Source organism: Coturnix japonica, chromosome 27 (genome assembly GCF_054131305.1).
Source record: "Coturnix japonica strain WE chromosome 27, WE-NBRP24, whole genome shotgun sequence".
NCBI classification, from domain to species: Eukaryota; Metazoa; Chordata; class Aves; order Galliformes; family Phasianidae; genus Coturnix; species Coturnix japonica.
The window spans coordinates 7752596-7772276 of record NC_140689.1 but is presented as its reverse complement, the minus strand read 5'-3'; the positions used below and the strand labels follow the sequence as shown (position 1 = coordinate 7772276).

Here is a 19681-nt window from a genome sequence, read left to right as displayed (position 1 = left end):
GGCATCAAGTTCAGTTTTGTTTCCTCATAAAGGAGCAGCATTTTGGAAGGGCTGTGGAGAAAACACTTCGCCACTGAGTTTATTTCCACAAGCTTTATTATTATCTTTGGGAGAATATCATGAGCAGGCTTTGTTACTACGACTACGGAAAGCCGCGTTACCACAACAACGGCTGGCCAATAGCGAACCTGTTCTAGTAAAGATCTATGTTTGATCTAGTAAATGTGTATGTTTGATCTAGTAAAGGTTTATGTTTGGTGGCCCTGCTAGGCAGGGGGTTGGCACTACATGATCCTTGAGGTCCCTTCCAACCCGGGTCATTCTGTGACTGATTCTGTGTGACTCTGTGGAGGGTGAGGAGGAAAGGCGGGATCGCAGCGGAGCACCAATCAGAACTGAGGGCTGAAGGGGAAGGCGGGAGGGATTGGCCCGGGGAGTTAGAGGAGGGGAGTGGGGAAAAACAACCAATCGTAAGTCTGAACGCAGAGGTGAGGGCGGGTTTTTGGCCATAGCAACCAATCATCTGTAGATTGAGATGGTCCAGCGAATCACATTCACGTTCTTCAGGTCGAGCCAATCGCATGCGGAGCGGTTGAGCGTCACCCAATGGGGACGCGCTGAGCGAACAAAAGGGGCATTCCAAGCTGCCGGCCCCTTTTTTCCCTCAGCCCAATTTCACATGACGCAACGGTTGGAGGAAGCGGTTCACGAGCCGTAGCCGCCGCCGCCATTTTGTGAGCGTTGAGACTTGAGCTGGCGGTGGTCGGAAGCGCATCGGCGATCTGGACGGCACTAGCAGCGTCATTAAGCAGCGGAGCCGCAGCTCGGAGGATGCGGTAGAGGAGCCCAGCAGCAGCAGAGGGGGGGAAGCGTCGCTTGGCGGCGGAGGCGGCAGGGGAATCGCGGAGAGGGGGCCGTCGGTCGGTGGGTCGGGTCCTGGTGCGGGCCCCGGTCGGAGGAACATGTCGGCCCCGGAGAGCAGCGCTGGTAGCAGCGAGGCCCGGGAGGACACGTGCCGCGATTACCAGTCATTGTTGGAGGACCTGACGTTCAACAGCAAACCTCACATCAACATGCTGACCATCCTGGCCAAGGAGAACGTGCCCTTCGCCAAGGACATCGTCTCCCTGATTGAGGCGCAAATCGCCAAGGTTTTATATTCAACCGCCTACTACTCCTACCTATACTGCTGGGGGGACTGGCCGGTGTCAGGAGAAAGGGCTGAGGGACGGAGGAGGCAGGGAGAGAAGGAGGGCCCGAGAGAGGGAGGCAGCGGGGCCGAGGCTGGGAGGGGGAGGGAAGGGGAGCAGGGCTCGGGGCCTCGAGTGAGGTGCTCCCAGGGTCAGAGATGGCAATGGGGGGAGCAGGGAGAGCTGAGGGAGGGGGTGTGGGGGCAGCAGGCCCGAGGGTCGTCGTTGGGAGCAAGCGGAGGACAGCGTGGCTCGGCAGGGAGCATGGCCCTCCCCTAAGCGGCCTTTTACCCCTCCCTTCCTGGCCAGGCTGAGGGCTGCCCCTTATTCCCACACCCCGTAGGGAACAGGGGACCCGAGGGCACCCGGACGGGTTGGGGTCCCTTGGGTTCGGTAACAGATGCAACATGGCGGCCCGGCCGTGACTGGGCAGAGCCTCGCCCTTGGAACTGAGTTTTCCCCTTTAAACTGGTGTCGAAACCGTTGAATTTAGCAATTTCTAACGTAGATAACGATTTTATAAGTCTCGTTAGCGAGAGCCTGACCTTGTGCAGGTTTGTTGTTTCCCCCCCCCCAATTTATATCCAGGTAGCGTGAAGGAATATAAATAAGGTTGAGTTTATAGCACAGAAATCATCTGCTTTAGAAAGGCTAATTATAATGATTTATTTTAAAGTATTGTTTGTAGTTTGAAAGATAAGGTTATTTTCCCAGTGAGATATTAACTGGAGGAGTAAGGGTGGGGGACTGATCTTGCAGGGAAGTTTTGAGGTGAAAGGCGATCATCTGCTCTTAGTAGGGAAGTGTGTGTGTTGCTGGTCGGGTGATTCTTGTGTTTTCTGCTTAGAGAAAGCGATGTGGGCTTGGGGTAACCCATTTGGCTTGCAGGTGGCTGTTTGCCCTAAGTAAAGCAAGTGCTGTGTTATCTTCACGTGTCTTGGTTAGCGAGTTTGATTTGGTGAGGATGGGAAGAAGAAATTCTCCCCGACTGTGTAGAAAAGCCTGTAGGATCCTAACATGGCGTCTGAAAGGCACGTGATAGAAAAGGAAGGGAAAGAGGAGGCTCCCTCTGAGCCCAACCCAGGCAGTTGCTGACATCAGTCAGCCTCAGAACACGGATGGGGGCGGGGTGGGGGGTTACTGTACCTTTCTATTGCAGCTTTCTGTAAGAAAAGGGTTATTTCTTCAATCCACTGTGTGTTCTTGCCAGTCACCCCTTCCCCATTGTCTCCCTTGCTCCCTCTAATACCAGGCTCCCTCTAATATAGGCCTTTTTTTCCCCCCTTTGGCTTTAAATCACTGTTTATAATGGTGAGAATTGTATTGTCTTAATGCTGGGGAGGGAAAGATCTCTTACATTATTTAATCTGTCTTTCTACCAATGCAGGATGGCTCTTTAGCGTTCCACAGACCTCTTCCAGTCTAGTTTTAAATGCTACCAGTGGCCAAGCTTTGCCATTCCTTGGGGAGGTGACGTCATAATCGAATAGATCTCACCATTATATCTCCTAAAGGGCAGTGGTGGATGTATATAACATGTGATAAATATCAATGCTGTCAAATTTCTTCATTTCTGGGTGTTTTAGAGCCTGCCCTGAAGTGTGTTTTTAATTTTTTTTTCCTCCTTCTTTTGAAAGCTGTCTTTAATCTTGTATCAATGGTTAGTTTTGCCTTAGTTACTATTTGTGACTGTGGTTTATTCAAGGCAAGTTTTCTTACTTGTTTTTTTTGGGGGAAAGTGCTCTCCTTTGCGTAAGCCACTTTTAAAAAGTGTTGCCTGGAGGCAGTTTTGTTTAGTGTAAAACTGGAGTGCTCTGCTTTACGACTGAATTAATGGCTCTGAGATGCGTGACTGCTATGATAAAAAAATATGTAAATAAAAAGTGTGAAATATGTATTTGTCTTTTTATTTACCATTGTATAGTGCAGAGTTTGTTTCTGAGACCCATTTTGTGTACAAAGTTGGTTTTTAAAGTCTTTTTTTTCTTTGCAAGTTTGTGACTCGGGGTTTGATTATGGTTTGATTTTCAGTTGGTTTTTTTTTTTAAGTTTTTTTTAGGAAACTAATTAAAAAAAAACCAAAGCCGCACATTTCCAACAATAGCTTTCATACGTTATTTGAAAGAAGAGTGGGAATTCTGTGGTGATGAGCTCAGCGTTAGCATTCTGTGTGTTCTGGTGGTATGCGGAGCCTCCCTGCTGTTGGTTTAGCTCTGTGTGGGTCTCTTTCTTTGCTTAGGGGGTACTGTCTAGATCACCTGAAAACAAGAGGTTCAAATCTGGGATTCCATTTGTGTGGTTATTGGAACGTGGGCTAGCGAACATAATAAACATTACCAAAAAATGAAGACTTAAATAACCCAACTCTTTTGAAGTCACGGTTCTTAGACTGTGCCACCTGAGTAGCTGATGTTGGAAGGAGGGCACTGCTAAACTAATGCTGTCACATTTTGAAGTAGGCTTCCTTAATTTCTGTGTGATTACTTCTAACTACTCCCAAACACATGAAGTGCCAACAGAGACTGGGACTGCTTGCTCCGTTCCCTTGGATTACAGTGATATAGTTGTGACCTTTTCTGCGTGTGGCTTGTGAAAGGACTGTGATGTTCAACGTATAATCTGCTACTACCGAAGTTCTCTAACTCGGGCTGTTCGCAGGAAGTCTGATTTGTGTTCCGTGAGATGGAGAAAAGCAGCATTCGGGAGGTCCAAGTGATAAAATATTTTTTAGAAGTTCCTTGAAGTGCTAGCGATGGCTTCCTGCTCATTTCAAGTTACTTTCTCCAGTGGGTTTTGAAAGGCTGCACTCAGTACACTAGCAGTAATACTGTCTTGTGGGCTTCTTTTTTCTTTTTTTTTTCCCCTTTTTTCACCCCAAAGCTTTGAGACAAACAGGATTAACCCAAGTTGTTCCTTTTCTCTGTGGTAGACCCACCGCATTATACTTTGAACTGAGTATTGATTTTCCAGATTTAAGTTTTTAAGTTTTTGTATAAACCAAAACCAAAATCCCAAGCAAATCCCTTGGTGTGGATAGTGGCAACCCAAAAGAGAGGTCTGTATTTCTGGGATTGGTAATCCCTTTATATATAGTTTAACGTATGTCTTTGTTGTACTAAACTTCTCAGTTTCTTCTTATTACTCCAGGCTCCTGCGTCAGAGAAGCTTCCTGTTATGTACCTTATGGATTCAATTGTCAAGAAAGTTGGAAGAGAGTATCTTACTGCATTTACTAAAAACCTAGTTGCAACATTTATTTGTGTATTTGAAAAGGTATATATACACTTTCAGAAAAGTTCTGTATTTAAGCAAAGTTGTTCCTGGTAAAATAAATACATGCTCTCAGCTTTGGGTTTTCTTGGGTACCGAACCAGAAGAACTAATTGCTTTTTATGAATGGCAAATACTGTATCTATAATGTGGAAGGGCATTCCTGCTGTTGTCAAGCCTGTAAGTTAAGTTAGTAGAACAGTTAATTATGAATTGCTGATTTATTTTTTAAGGAAGTAGTTAGTCTTTGTGTCAGGAATATATTGAGAATCAGTTTCTTAGAGGTTTTCTGAGCTCTCTGAGTTAGATTTGTCTGATTCACTTAATTTTTGGTGTGAAAAATGGGTGCTTAAATTGCAACAAATACCACTAGCAGCTGATATTCTTCAAGTGGTCTGTGATTAAAAAACATGATGGGCGAGGGGGGGAGGTTGTGAGAGTATATTATTGCTTTGTTACGTTAAAGATACCCATTTTAATTTCATTCAGTGTTGAAAATTGCTGCCAAATGTATTCACTTTTTTTTTTTTTTTCCTAAGTCTTTAAACCCAGTGAAGTAATTGTGCTTATTCCTCAATGAGAATGGCAAATCCAAGTCCGGCTTTTGAAAGACTGGACTTGAGTGGGTTTAAGTTGAATTAATGGTTAATTTCTGTGGTTTCCTGTATGCCCTAACATAACAAAGTGGCACTGCATCTGAATGAGATAAGTGGAGCTTTGGTGTATTTGTTATTGCATAGCAGCGAGGATCTGTGATCCCAGAATGTTTTATATCTGTTTTTCAGGTGTACAATGAGTGACTAAATAAGGGGTAGATTGTAATAGTGAGCTCAGAGATATTGAACTCCTTTGTATAGAGTAGATAGGCAGGCATTTACTTATTTTTCCAATATTGGTTTGTGTTCTTTCACATAGTTGCATTTAAACTTGCAGCTGAAGCTCTGGGTAATTCATTTGCTGAGTTTTGTAGTTAACTGTCCAATAAGCTAACTAGAACTATTAAATTGATATTAAATATGTAAAGTGTCAGTCACTTTAGATAACTCATGATATCGCAAGATGAAATTCTCACCCTGACATTGCTAGAGATTCTGTTTTATCAGTAAATGATCACTGAAGGTATCTTTAAACACTTAGCGATGTCAGAAACTGGCTCAGTCATGGCAGCAGTGAACTTGATACCCTCACACTGAAAGTTGTGTAGAGGCACCTCCCACCCATATTAGCTAAGTATGAGTTACTTTTATTGAAGTTCCTGCCCTCTTTTTCAAAGAACTTCTGAACTTTCTGGACAACGTGTCTTAATGTGACACCTAAAATAAAACTGTAGCCCGAAAAAGGTTGAAAAGCCAAAAAAAAAGGGTCAATGTGTAATGGTTGAGCTAGCAGCAGCATGTGTTTTGTCAGCAGATGTTTTCCATTTGTTTAAATTAACTACTTGAGTTATGAGATTAATTGAATTTTTTCTTTAATGTGAGTTTTGAGCTTAATTGCTACATCTGATTGCAAAGAGAAAATGGGTTGTAGCACTATTAGTGCTTGATTTATGGGTCTGATTTTGCAGTTGAACGGAAATGTACTTGAGTTCGTTTTGACTCATACACCTTTTGTTGGATTTATTAGGGGGAAAAAAACCTTCAGTGATTAAACAGCTCAACAAAACACTTTCTCTGTTCAGAAAGTTTGTTGTTCTCTGATTTGGTTGTTGTTGCTGTGTGCCGCTCAGCACGAACATTTGAGTTACTGTATTGTTTCAGAGGCATTTTCTTTGGATATTTTTGTCGCTGTATTTTTTTTGACAGAAATTGGCCAAGTAAAATGAGAATTTTGGTAATGGAAAAGCTGAAAGAAAATTCTCAGAGAACGAACGTTCTCAGAGAACGAACAATTAAACCTTCACATGTCCGCATTTGAACTTCTGTTACCGATTCTGTTGGTGTAGATGTATCAATCTACACCACTTACAAGTTCTTTGTAGCCAGTTCGTTGTGTTAAAATGATAACTTTGGTAAGAATATAAAGCATATGAGATCTTAAGTTCTACAGAAAAGTATAGGTTGTTTTATATTAACTTAACAAGCCATAGAATTGTTTTATTGTTTTAGGTGGATGCAAATACTAGGAAAAGTTTATTTAAATTACGCTCCACATGGGACGATATTTTTCCTTTGAAGAAACTGTATGCACTTGACGTCAGAGTCAACTCATTAGATCCTGCTTGGCCAATTAAACCTCTGCCCCCAAATGTGAATACTTCTAGCATCCATGTGAATCCTAAGTTTTTAAATAAATCGGTAAGTCTCTATACCTACTGTATGAACAGATGGCAGTACGTGTTGTTTTTGTTGTTTGTATGCTGCTTTTGACAAACGTAGTGTGATAAGAATAAAGCATCTGATCTCTGGAGACAGGCAAGAGGAATTTATGGACTCAGTATTTAAGGGGCTTATTGAAAGTATTTATAACTTGAATTCTAGATTTCCAAACATTTATGTTAAATGCCATATTCTGTCATGGTGGCACAGTTAATCCTATGACAGTAGGCAATTCCTAGAGGAGCAGAAATTGTTTTGTTTGTATTTTGCATAAAAAATGCAGTCATTAACTTGTGCAAGCTAAGTCCCAGTTTTGTATCACACTAGCAGTTAAGAGAGATGGAGTTAGCTGGATCCATTAAGATGTTGAATGTAACCTTATGTTCTATTTTTAGCCAGAGGAATCTACTGCATCTACCTCTGCTGTCACTTCTGGTGCCTCTACTCCTCCAGCTGTTCCAGAAATACAAAAGAATTTGACACAGGAGCAACTGATAAGGCAGCAATTGCTTGCGAAGCAAAAACAGTTGTTAGAACTTCAGCAAAAAATGCTGGAGTTGGAACAGACTAAAGCACAGTTGGTGAGTAGGATAGTTGGTGAATGGTCCATAGTTCGGTCTCACTTTGTTTGGTCGTACCTTAGCGTCTATACTGGTAACTGCAGTTAAGTTTAGACAAGAGGAGCTGTTTTAGGACTAGAGTAGTGCAAGTTGATCTGGTCCTCTAGACCAGTAATTGTTACATAAAAATCTTAAGGATTACATTCAGAACAGGTTAAAAAAGGTTTGTGGTCTTTTGTTCTCATCTTGAAAATTATGTCTGCCTGTGATGTGTCTTCCACCTCTTTTTGTGGCTCACCATAAACAAGGCTTTTTTTGAATACATTTGCGCTTAGAAAATTGAGTATTTCCATAAGGAACGGGGAATCCTGATTGTTGGAAATGTCAAGGCAGTTTCTGTCTTCATTACGTCAGGTTGGTTTGATGTCACAATCTGAGGGTGACATTGAGGGTGGTGGCTGTCACAATCTGAAGGCGGTGGCAGTTAAACCTGTTTTGTTTTTACATTCATAATTGAAAGTCATCTTGTGTTGAAAGTTGATGATACTAAAGTGAAATATCGTAGAAGTGTAGAAATGAAAATATATAAACATGCTTGGCCGTTTAGTTGTCTTGGAAATGAGGAATGTATAGAAAAACTAAAGCTGTATTGAGGTGTGCTTTTGTTGATTTTTTTGCTGCGTTGACCTTGTAGTATTGACTTTGTACTTGATCTTCGCCTTTTGTGTTGGTACTATGTTATTTTAATTGCTGCGATGAGGAATGAATGGGTCATTTTCAGTTAAATGGATTAGTCTGATAACTACTTCAAAACATTTCTATTTTCATCTTTCTTTTCAAAACAGAACACGATCATCTCTGTGCAGGTGTTGTATCACACAGATTAATGCTAGGTTTTTTTTTTTCTTGTCACCTTATTTCAGGCTGTTTCTCTTAGTGTTCAGCAAGGATCATCTTCTATACCTTCAGTTCCAGCGCCTTCCAAGCCACATGTGTCCCAGACACCTCACGTGGCCGTTAAGACGCCTACTCAGGCTTCGTTACAGTCTGAGAAGATCAAACCATCCTCAAGTCCTCCACTTCACGATGTCAAAATAGTAAATAGAGATCCTCGACTTAATAGAATGTCACAACATTCTTCTCATGCTAAAGATCAGTCCCATAGGAAAGAATTTCCACCAAGCGCATCTGGTCAGTCTGATACCAAGGCGAGCAAAACATCCCAGTCTGAAAAACAAAGCTCAACAAAGCCAGAGAAAATGAAAGCAGGTGAAAAACCACAAAAGAAAGAACCTGATCAGTTGGAAACAAAGTCTAAATCTCCATCTCCTTTGAAAAACAAGCTTCCCAATACTAAAGATACTAAAACCCAAGAATCTGAAAGCACAAAAGTATCTGAAATGAGTAAACGGGATCCAAGACTGAAAAAACATCTTCAAGAAAAGCCAGAGAGCAAAGGGGATGAGGTGAAAGAAAAGAGGAGAAATACAGAGAAAAAAGAAAAAGATGAGCATAAGACATCTGAGCATAGACCAGTAGGCAGCAGGAATAAAACAATTAATGGTGTTGTCCAGAAACAAGACGTGACTACAGAAGAATCAGAAAAACAGGGTGGAAAACAAGGGAGATCCAGTAATAGAAAACGGTCACGATCCCGTTCTCCTAAGTCACGGTCACCATCTACACATTCTCCAAAACGAAGAGAGAGGAGACCACCCAAAAGAAGACTCAGGAGTTTATCTCCCACTTCTTCAACTCCTAAAATTGGAAAGATATGCCTGATTGGCGCTAAACAGTCTCATGCTGAAGAAGCCTCACAAGGGGCAAGAGATGAAAGAAATTCTAATAAGCGAAATGTTAAACAAGAGGTGCAAGATCCAAGGAGGGTGAAAAAAAGCCAAGAAGACAGGCCCCAAGAAACAGCAAGCCAGCATTCTACAAAAGGTTCTCCTGATCCAAAGGAGAATGCAGAGAATTGGCAGGGATCCAAAGCAGGCAAGAGGTGGAAACCTGGTTGGGAGGAAAATAAAAAGTAAGTTACCATATTTCGAACAAATTCTCTCTGAAGTAAGTGGAAATTCTGCTCTTGGCTGAAGTACAGTTAGGTTTGGGAGGAAACATTCAGACAGCCCATGCTGACAGAAGTTCTTGATTGAGATTCATAATTTGCTTGTAGTAAAAAATGGCAATTATGCATACTTTCTAAATCGATAGTGATGTTTTACCATGATCGGTTCTGATAGAGATGTAATACATCCTGAATAAATAACTAACTTGTGTTTTAAACGTGTTCCTATTCACAGCTCTCAGCAGACTGAAGAACACCAAGCAGTTGGTAAATCCCCTCACCAACAACACCGAGAAAACTGGCCTGCTGCTAAAGGAATTCTGTCACCCCGAGCACCGAAACAGCAACACCGGTTAAGTGTGGATGCCAATTTGCAAATTCCCAAAGAACTGACGTCTGCAAGCAAGAGAGAATTACTTAAAAAGGTAATACTGATTGATTGATTTGTAGAGGTGTCTTGGATATAGTTGTGCTTTGCTTTTCTTCTTAGAAATCCAAACTTTATGTTACAGGCCAATGACCGCTTAGCATCTGGTGAAATAACACAAGACGAGTTCCTTGTGGTAGCTCATCAGATTCGACAGCTGTTCCAGTACCAGGAAGGAAAGCACAGATGTAATGTGTGGGATAGCCCTACAGATGAAAAAGGCTCTTTGAAAAGGAAGCCTCTTCTGTCGGATGCGGAGTTAACATACTATGAGCATAAAACTAAACTGAAGAGGACACAAGTTCAGCATTCATTGTCAAGACTTGATCTCTTGGATCCTGATGATATTTTGGATTATCATGTACCTGATGCATTGCTCTCTGTGGACTGTGAGCAAGCGAAAGCAAAGTGTGGAGTGCAGTTTGAAAGAAAAGAACCCTTTGGAGAAAGATCAAGACGGCACTCTCCTGTAAGTGGCACCAGCAGACCCTTTGCTGATAACCTTTCACCTCTGGAGGGTCGACAAAGGCTTGAGGAACAAAATGCTACTAAAGGAGGAAGAGGTTCAAAAAACTTCGACCCTTACGACAACTGGGGAGAATCAGATGAATTCAGAGATGCTCTCAGACAGCAGGGAAAAGGTACAACAGAGTTCCAGAAGATCGATGGTGATGCAGTCTGTAGGTTTGATAACCGTGAAGAAAGACAGCTGCTTGGGAAATCTGGTATGCATTTTTGCCTTATTTTACAGATGTCAAATAATTTGCAATCTTTTTGCAAGTAGTTATTGTTGAGTTGTAGGAGATACATAGTCCAACGCCCCAGTGCTAAAGCAAGTACCTTAGAGTAGGAAAGTGTCTGGGCAGATTATGATTATCTCTGGAGAAGGAAAACCTTTCTGGGCAGTTCGTTCCAGTGCTCTTTAACCCTCAGAGTAAAGTGTTTTGTCTTTTTTCTTTATGTTTTTATGGAACTTTCTATGTTACAGTTTGGTTCCCATTGCACCTTATCTTGTCGCTGAGCACTGCTGAAAAGAGCCTGACCTCATCTATTATTCCCTTGACCTGCTGGCCGTGCTCTTTTTAACGCACTCTAGGTTTATCATTGGTCTCGTTGGCCACAAGGGCCTACTGTTGATACATGGTCAACCTTTTGTCCACCAGGACACCTAGGTCCTTCTCTGTACAGTGCCTTATCTTTTATTTTCTCCTCTTTCAGGTGTTCGAGATGAACCAAGATCACCATTCAATGAACGTTTCAAAAGAGCTAGATACGAAGATCCAGATAAAGAACCATTTCCTGACAGTCCAGGGTCAAGATTTGGAGGCATAGAAGCAAAGCCGAGAATAAGTGCACTAATGGAAGACAGACCTTTATTTGATGGCTCATCTAGACCATCTGCTGCAAGAGTTGGGGCAGATGGACAAGGAAGTCCTTTTATCGATAGCCCTACTGCTGGTTCAAGTTCTAGAATTGATGGACCGACTGGACAAGCTGCTCTGAGATTTGAGGGCCCTTTGGTGGGGGCAGGTGCTTCTCAGTTTGATGGGCCCCTGGCAGGAGCAGGGGGAGCTGGATCCCTAAGATTTGATGGGCCACCAGGGCAGCTGGCAGGGGCTCTCAGGTTTGAAGGACCTCACGGACAGGTTGGTGGGGGAGGTCCTTTGAGGCTTGAGGGACCTCTTGGACCATTGCGGTTTGAGGGGCCTGCAGGCCAGCCTGTTGGTGGTCCTAGATTCAAAAGACCTGGAGTTGGTCTCAGGTTTGAGGGACCCCGTGGTCATCCTTCAGGTGGTCTCAGGTTTGAGGGACCTCATGGTCAACCTCTGGGGCCTCGAGGTCAGCCAGGAGGTGGTCTCAGGTTTGAGGGAGGACCACATGGTCATCCCTTGGGGCCTCATGGTCAAGGTGGTCTTAGGTTTGAGGGTCCGCATTTACAGCCATTGGGGCCCCATGGTCAACCTGGAAGCGGCCTCAGATTTGAGGGGCCACATGGGCAGCCAGGTGTAGGGCCCAGGTTGATTGATGGACCAGTGCACCAGGGCGTTGGTGGACTTAGATTTGATGGTCCTATGGGACGGACCGGTCCGAGATTTGATGGCTGTCATGCTGGCTTTGATGGTCAACCTGGACAACTGTCTCTTTTGCAAAGATTTTATGGAATTCATGGACAGCCCGGCCCAAGATTTGAAAGGGCTCCTGGCCAGCCCGCACAGCCACGATTTGATGCAGCCATACCTCAAAGATTTGATGGCCCTCACCAGCCTGCCTCAAGATTTGACCTGCCCCTTGGCCTTCATGGTTCACGTTTTGAAAATATAGCTAGCCATCCTGCCTCACGATTAGAGATGTCACCATATGGACAAAGTGGTCCGTTTGTTGACCATCCCGGACAGGGCTACAGCGGACCAGCTCATGGAATGCAGTTCCAAAGGCCTGAAATGTTTGACAGTTCACTAGGACCAAATTTCAGTGGGCCAGCTGGCCCAGGAGCACAGAATTTTGCATTGAGAGCATCCGGACATTACTTTGACGACAAACTTCAAGGTTCACAATACGGAAACTTCAATATTATGTCAATGGGAGGTCATCAGGTAATAACTGATTCTAGTAAATAATTTACTTTGAGGAGTATTCTTGTGTAGAAAATTAGCAGTTTTTCCTCTAAAAGCATTTTTTTTGCAGACTAAAAATACCCTTAAGTAGTATCTGGATGATTCAAGGAAAAAGGGGCAGGCATTGCTATTTGTTAAGTCTTTGTTTTTAGAAATTAAAAGCCAGTTCTTTGCAACCATTTTATAGCTGAGGATATTGCACTGACATCAGTATCTTTTATTTGAAAATGAATTAAGTAATAGGAAGAATGCGATGTTTTCTCTTACACAAAGCATGTTACCTACAAATCATGACAGATTATTGAAGCGAATATATGTAATTACTTTTTCTGAGAGGTTTAGAATTAAAAAGAACCAAAATAATTGCAGTCTTTTTGGAGACAACCATAACTTGGGAGCAGCTGAGAAAGATGCAGACTTTTAAGCTATAGCTTCTGAAGAATGATCATGGCACTGGCAGGCTTTATGGTGTCAGTTGTCCTTGCTGTTGCTTCTTGGAAGCGCTCTCTTCTAAAGGAGAAAGTAATTGTAAATCAGTGAAAACAATGTCTGTTCTCCCAGTAGATTGGAGGTTGTAGGGGACATACTACAAGCGTGCTGTAAAAATTTATTTTCTTTCTGAAGTTTCTTGCAGCTGGCTTGCTGAAAATCCATCTTTCAGGATGCATTTCATGTCATGGGTACTATCTCAGTTATTAGATAAAACCTCATTGTGATCTTGGTGAACGTTTAACAGTTTCTTTTGTTATTAGCCCTTTTTTTTTGGTGAAAAGGATTGCTTTGAAATACTTTAAGTGGAAAATGTGCTTGAAGGATGCGCAAGTAGAAGAAAAGTTTGTACTGAGAAGTGTGTAGAGGTTAATGATGGAATAATTAAAAACAAATTGCCTTGCCAAGATTGCATAAATGCTTAATTTTACAGGTTTCGCACATGTCTGCTCAGACAGGACCTTATGGCCAAGGTCAACAGTATCTACCAAATCCTGGAAGCTTTGTTCAGAACCCTGCAGGTACTGTAATAGTTAACTTCCTTCTGTGTCCTTTGGACTGTTCTCTGTTCATGACAACAAAAATTAGTGCTGTACGGTGATGGTGCCGTGGGTCCTTGTACACTAAAGGGCATCCTTCTCTGTGAGATGGCAGTAGGTGGGGTTTCAGGAGTACTGTCATCTCTCCAGGGGTTTCTCTCAAGCAGTGAGTGCTTTAACTGCGTGGTTTTGGTATGTAGTTACACTTTAAAACAAAACAAAACCACTGAAACCAATTTTTGGATTGCTTTTCACATAGCAGAAGGGCACCTCAATTGGCCAGGCTGAATACACATTCCCACTATATTAATTGTTAGTAATAAAAGTCTTGTATCAAGTTGTAAATGATACAAGTAGATGGATTCTCATGAGATCTTTAAGCACAGAACAAGAAAATACTACGTTTTCCATGGGAATTTCAGTAGAAAACAGGTAGATGGCATTTCAAAACACATTAGGAAGGAAGTTGTAGGGGCAGAAATGAGGCAAAGGCTGCGTATGAGGCAAACTGAAGTGGATGAGTAGATTGAAGTTAAAAAATGGAAGTAAAAAGGGGTAGAAGGAAAAGAGTGTTGTGAAATGCTGATGGAGGTGATTATTTTTTTTTATGCTAACCTTTGGTTTCCTTGAGTGTTGTGACCTTATTTCCCCTCTCCTAGGAGGAGCAGTTCCACATTCATATCCTGATAACCACGTTGGTCAGCTCGATGTCAACGAATTGTTTGCTAAACTGTTGTCGACAGGAATCCTCAAACTGTCAAAAACGGATTCCACTTCAGCACGTATGTAGCTTTCATTACATTCTGACTCTCCAGTTTACGCGTAGCTAAAGTGTAAAGTGAAATGTAAGAACTATGTGAACTATTGCATTCTTTTTTCTTAAATGGATCTTTGTGGGAAACCATTTGGTGCGTGTGATAAAGTGAATTATTAACTTTCTAAATGTATCTTTTAAGCTATTTAGAGCCTCCATTTCTTTTTTTTTTTTTTTTGGTGCCCCACCTCAATAACTTGTCAGTGATTCTAATCAGATTCCTGTCAGTCTCTGAAATATTTGTCTCTCTCTAAATACTGAATTTTAGTGCCAGAAGCTTAGATGAAGTAGAGTCATGTTAAATTGCCATTTGGAGTTGCATACTGTCTTTTGTACGCTTTTTAAAGCTATGAGACTGACTCAGCTCTTATACACATTCAGGTTAACGTAGTCAGGTTATATTTATTAGTATTTGAATAAAAATAATATCCAGGTGCACCTTATTTTGTTCTGAAAATGAGCTGAAATTTTGATGAAATTCTTTCTTTTAAAGAAGCGAATGAAACATCGGCACAGCCAGCAGCTGAAGAGGAGGATGATGACCAGGGTGATCACGATGTCCCAGACCTCACGAACTTTAAAGTTGAAGAACTCAGTCAGTGCGTATTGCAGCATGAGCTTACTCTGCACTAGGAATAATGGCATGGTGGTATCTAGGCGGTTAATCCAAGGCGATTGAGTAGGTGTGATATAACAATGCTAGTGTGTTCACTGTGAGTAGTTCATGCTTACTTGAATGCTTTTTAATGTACTTACATGAATGCTTTGACTGTCAAATGCTTTAACCTTATAGGACAATCATGCTTTTCTTCTACTCCTGAGGTCACTTGAAACAACTTACTGAGAAACTTCCAATTTCTTTCCAAAGAAATGTTAACTTCTTTTTGTTTTTCTAGGCGTTATGATAGTGTTATAAATCAACTATACACTGGAATTCAGTGCTGCTCGTGTGGAATGAGATTTACTACTTCAAAGACAGACGTTTATGCAGACCATTTAGATTGGCACTATCGCCAGAACCGTTCGAAAAAAGACGTTCGCCGAAAAATTACACACAGAAGGTGGTACTACAGCGTAACGGTGAGCAATGCAGGACCTGGGCCTTGTTAATTAGGGCTGGGTTTGGTGTTTCACATACATGGAGTGGGATTGAGATTGAAGTTGTATTACCATTGGAGTTTGGTGATCAGTGATGTATGAAAACTACTTGATATATCAGAAATACTTGCCAAAAGAAAAGGCTGTTATGTGGTGAACAATAAGCAGCTTGGAGTTATCCGTACTGCTTTGGTTGGACTAAGAATGAAATGGAAGTTGAAGTATAATGGCCTTTCGCAGACTGTTTCAGTTTAACAAACTAAGGCTGATTATATCTCTTACTTCAGGGATTCCATTTTTCTTTTCTTTTTTTTTTTTTTTCAAACGTATTTTTTAATGATTTCTGGCTGTTTGTGATTGTGATTGAATTATTGTCCTTAGGATTGGATTGAGTTTGAAGAAATAGCTGACCTAGAGGAGCGTGCAAAAAGCCAGTTCTTTGAAAAAGCTGCAAAAGAAAAGCAGTTTCAGAGTGTGCCTGCTGGACCAGCTGGAGCAGTTGAGGTGAGTTCCAGTTTTCCTGCTGTAACCCATATGGTCTGTAAGTAGATTCAAGTCTTGTGCCTTGTTCTCAGAGGTCGCTGTTTATTTTGCAGAGGAGTGTGAAGGGTGTTAATGCTTTGTGCAGTTCTCACTCTAACTCAGAGTTGAGTTTTGGAAGATGCCATGAAATAAACTAAATCCCTGCACCAGATTGTCTTAATTGACAGTAAAACAGCATTAGATTGTTACAGAGTGTCTTGCTGAGACTTCCTTGTTAAAGGGAAAAGACTTAACTTTTTCAATTGACAAATGTTGTTGCTCATTCTACCAACTGTACTCAAATAATTTCTATTAACATTTTCTTAAAGATATTTTGGAAGCGTGGAGGTAAAATGTAGTTTTCGTGTTATCTTAATGTATATATATTTGTGACTGTTACTAGCCAAGTTCTTGATGTTGGTGTTCAGTAATGGCTTTAATAACACCATGTATCTATCATGTTACTTCAATAACTTTCAGAGGTGTGAAATCTGCCGGGAGCAGTTTGAGCAGTACTGGGATGAGGAAGAGGAAGAGTGGCATCTAAAGAATGCTATCAGAATGCATGAGAAGGTAATCCAGTCTTGTTACGTGGCACTCATTTATATTAAAAAGCAAAACAAAAGCGTAAGAGAAGAATTACAGAAATAGATCACAGTGACCCATCTTTTCTGAAGGACTCCCCTGTTAGTTTTCCTGCTTCTAGTTGTATAAATATCTCAACCTTTGGACATGCTTGAAGTCCTGGGATCATTAGTACAGGCTCAATAGGCTTCCATCGTAATATGTTGCTAAAAGATAAATGAAGGTGATCTTCTCTACTTAGCATTGTTGAGTCTGCCTGGATTACTGGGTCCACTTCTGGGCCCCTCATTACAAGAGAGACCGTGCTGGAAAGAGCCCAGTGGTGGAGCCTGTTTCTCTTTGGAGGCCTTCAAAAGCCAAAGGATGTAGTGCTGGGCAGCTTGGCTCCAGATGTCCCTTCCACCCATTCTGTTCTGTGAATGTTCTGTGAGTGTAGGTGTTGGTTTTGGTCCAGTTATTTCCCTGTGCTAAACAAGGTTTTTATATGATGGCTTTTCCTAACTAAGCATACACCAGATATCTTCCCAGTCACATTTGACACCATACTTGTTCTACACATTGTTGTCCTGGAGGAATAGTGTGATTTGGATTTGTTCTGTTTATGACTGGTGCTTTTACTGTATCCCTAATGTATTTAAATGGTTAACAATTATTTTGCAGATTTACCATCCATCCTGCTATGAAGATTACCAAAACGTAAGAAAACCTTTACTTTCATATATATATATTTTTAAACTATTTTGCTTTCAGTTTGTTTGCTTGATCACTGTCTTTATATAGAGCAGGTCTGCAGAATCAGTTCCTCTTGCATGTGCCTAGGCAAAGAATCAGAGGGAATGCCTTGGGAATGGCAAGTTTGTAATGTATAGTTAGAGTTAGCTATGATGTATCCATGACAGCTTTCGTGTTATATAGGTGAGACTAAAGTGAAGCCATTATGATTTTATTGTTAACATGTGTAATCTTAAGAATTTTAAGAAATGGAAAAAATGAGTGTTAGTATATGTTAAATTTGTTATGACTTGGGAGCTAACAGTGGGGGGAATAGTTGGGAATATTTTACAGTAACATATTAAGCATTTCATCACTGTGAGGATAATACCGTTTGATAGTAATTATGGAAAAGTAATGCTATGATATAGTAACTTTGTATTATTAGATAAAGTAGAAAGTAATAAGTGGAAGTTTGGATTTTGAGTGCTCTGCTTGCCCACATGTTTGCGCTTTGAAAGAGACAGAAAGGAAAAGAAGGTAAAAAAAATGGTTGTTTGAACAATGTGTTAATGCTGTGTGAATGTTTGTTTTATAGACATCATCATCTGATTGCACACCCTCTCCCAGCAATACCCCTGTAGAAAATCCCCTACATATTATGTTGAACATTGTTAAACAGGAAACGGATGAGTCCTGTGACTCACCTCAAGTGAAAGAAGAACCTGATGGCACCCCTGCTGCCTGTGCAGAAGAGAGCACACCTGCCTCTATAGATGTTAAAACAGAACCAGATGAGTCTGTTTAGAATGAGGTTTGATTTTTTTTTTTTACAGAAGAGCTCCTGTGTTAATTCTGGAAAGCAGATACTTTTTATAGGAAATAAAAGCACTCAAATTGAGGCAGGGCCTCAGCGACTGTTTGGTTAATAAATACATTTTTGTATTTAAATTTCTTATTGCCTGCACTGTTTCAGGTGTCATTGTGTGAAAATTCTGTAGATGCGTGAAAATTTAATGGAATGAAATTGTATATGTAAAAAATGTACAATTTTCACTTGTGGAAATGTAAATTATAAATAAAACCTATTTTTGCTATATACGGGGAGTGTAATGTTTATGCACACCATCAAACAAAGACAGCGTTTCTGTACTTTTTTCAGTTTAAATGGAAATAAAAAGACCTCAGTTTTAAACCTGTTGCTGAATCACATTCAGAAAAGTAAAAGCAAGCAACTTCCTTCAGTTATTTCATAAGCGGGTGATCAAGGGAAGCAATGCTGGGACTTCTCAAGATAAAATCCTAGATTTCTTCTTAACCTTAACTTGAACAATCTTTTACATATCCAGATGTTAAAACAAGTAACCATAAGACCGTTTTGGGTAGAAATGCCAGAATTTAACAAAGCAACCAGAGTTGCTCAGTTGTGAACACAAGTGCCAACAGACCATTAACAAACCAGGATGCCTGGTAGCTGAGACATCTTCAATGATATATTTTCCCATTAGTCACACATAAGAGTTTAATACAGCTGGACAAACTTTTCTTTACAGGGGAGGTATGAATCTAAGAATGCTCATTTGAAGTTTTTTTAAAATTTTTTTTTTTTTAATTTTTTCGTTGCTTATGACTGAATTTAGGTGATAAACCAGATATCCTGAGATGTTAATACTTCTTAAATGTAATAAATAAAATTGAAGCATATGTTTGTGTCAGTCTCTTTCCTTTCTGTAGTGGGTTTGTGTGGTTGGGTGTGTTTGTGGGATGGGCAGTAAGCTGCATAGGTATGTATGCATGGAAGTGTAAGTGTGCATAAGTCATAGGGTGTTTGTCTTGGGATAAAAATGCATTTTGCCAGGTGTGGATTTCAGGGGCAGGGGTGGATTTCATCTAAAAGTCAGAGGAAATGTCACTGTCTTAGGATAGATGGCTCTTGCAAGGTCGGGTACTCAGAAAATCCAAATTCATCCCAGTGCATGTTGTAAGTATCAGCTGTGAACTTTGACAACCAGACCTCAAGCAATAACCCACACCTTTATGTAAGGCTGCAGTGAGAGGTTTGATATAGGGAAAATCTGGTCTAAAAGCAGTGATGCATTGGCACAGGCTGCTGGGGAAGTGCTGTGGCACTGAGGGATGTGGCCTTCATGATTCTGAGAGGAGCCACAGCAACCTCCCGCATCACTGTGGGGCAGGGCCCGTCCCCCTGAGCCGCCATGGCCGCCCGCCATTTTCCTCCCGCGAGGACTGCGCCCATAGCAACCCTGCTGCGGTGTGGGGGAAGGACTGGAAGAAGAGGAGAACGCGGCTCCAGCCCTATTCCGGCCAGTGAGACTGCTCCGCCCGCAGCCTTATCCCCGCGTCCTCCCCTGACGGCCGGGCCGGGCTGTGCTGCTCCTTGTCCCGCTTCCCCCCATCGGCCGTGAGGGGGACGCCCGCGGGGCGGCTGTGCCCGCGCTTTCCGGCTCTCCTCAGTTG

The 19681-nt window shown here is 41.7% G+C and overlaps 1 protein-coding gene across 4 annotated transcripts; it reads left to right on the top strand.

The window, feature by feature from the left end:
• The first annotated feature begins 903 nt into the window (after positions 1-903).
• On the top strand, positions 904-18302 carry LOC146756484 (pre-mRNA cleavage complex 2 protein Pcf11-like). Of its 4 annotated transcripts, none has more exons than XM_085524482.1 (16): positions 904-1151; positions 4338-4463; positions 6566-6754; positions 7171-7356; positions 8259-9367; positions 9639-9828; positions 9916-10555; positions 11049-12424; positions 13368-13455; positions 14133-14255; positions 14784-14886; positions 15184-15367; positions 15767-15889; positions 16388-16480; positions 17153-17188; positions 17802-18302. In XM_085524482.1, exons 1-16 carry the CDS (start codon positions 963-965, stop codon positions 18009-18011), a joined length of 4965 nt encoding a protein of 1654 aa, XP_085380608.1. In that variant the 5' UTR covers positions 904-962; the 3' UTR covers positions 18012-18302. The 4 variants fall into 4 exon arrangements, with proteins under 4 accessions (XP_085380608.1, XP_085380607.1, XP_085380610.1 ...); XM_085524481.1 differs by having other exon boundaries at positions 14781-14886; XM_085524484.1 differs by having other exon boundaries at positions 905-1151; positions 14781-14886; positions 17886-18302.
• The last annotated feature ends 1379 nt before the right edge of the window (positions 18303-19681 follow it).

What these genes read in the sequence shown, in the direction of transcription:
- LOC146756484 (XM_085524481.1), top strand. Translation starts at nt 963, where the DNA reads ATGTCGGCCCCGGAGAGCAGCGCTGGTAGCAGCGAGGCCCGGGAGGAC. An exon ending in CTTTGTTCAGAACCCTGCAG is followed by an intron (nt 13,456 to 14,132) that starts GTACTGTAATAG and finishes CCCCTCTCCTAG; the next exon opens with GAGGAGCAGTTCCACATTCA. An exon ending in AAAGTTGAAGAACTCAGTCA is followed by an intron (nt 14,887 to 15,183) that starts GTGCGTATTGCA and finishes TTGTTTTTCTAG; the next exon opens with GCGTTATGATAGTGTTATAA.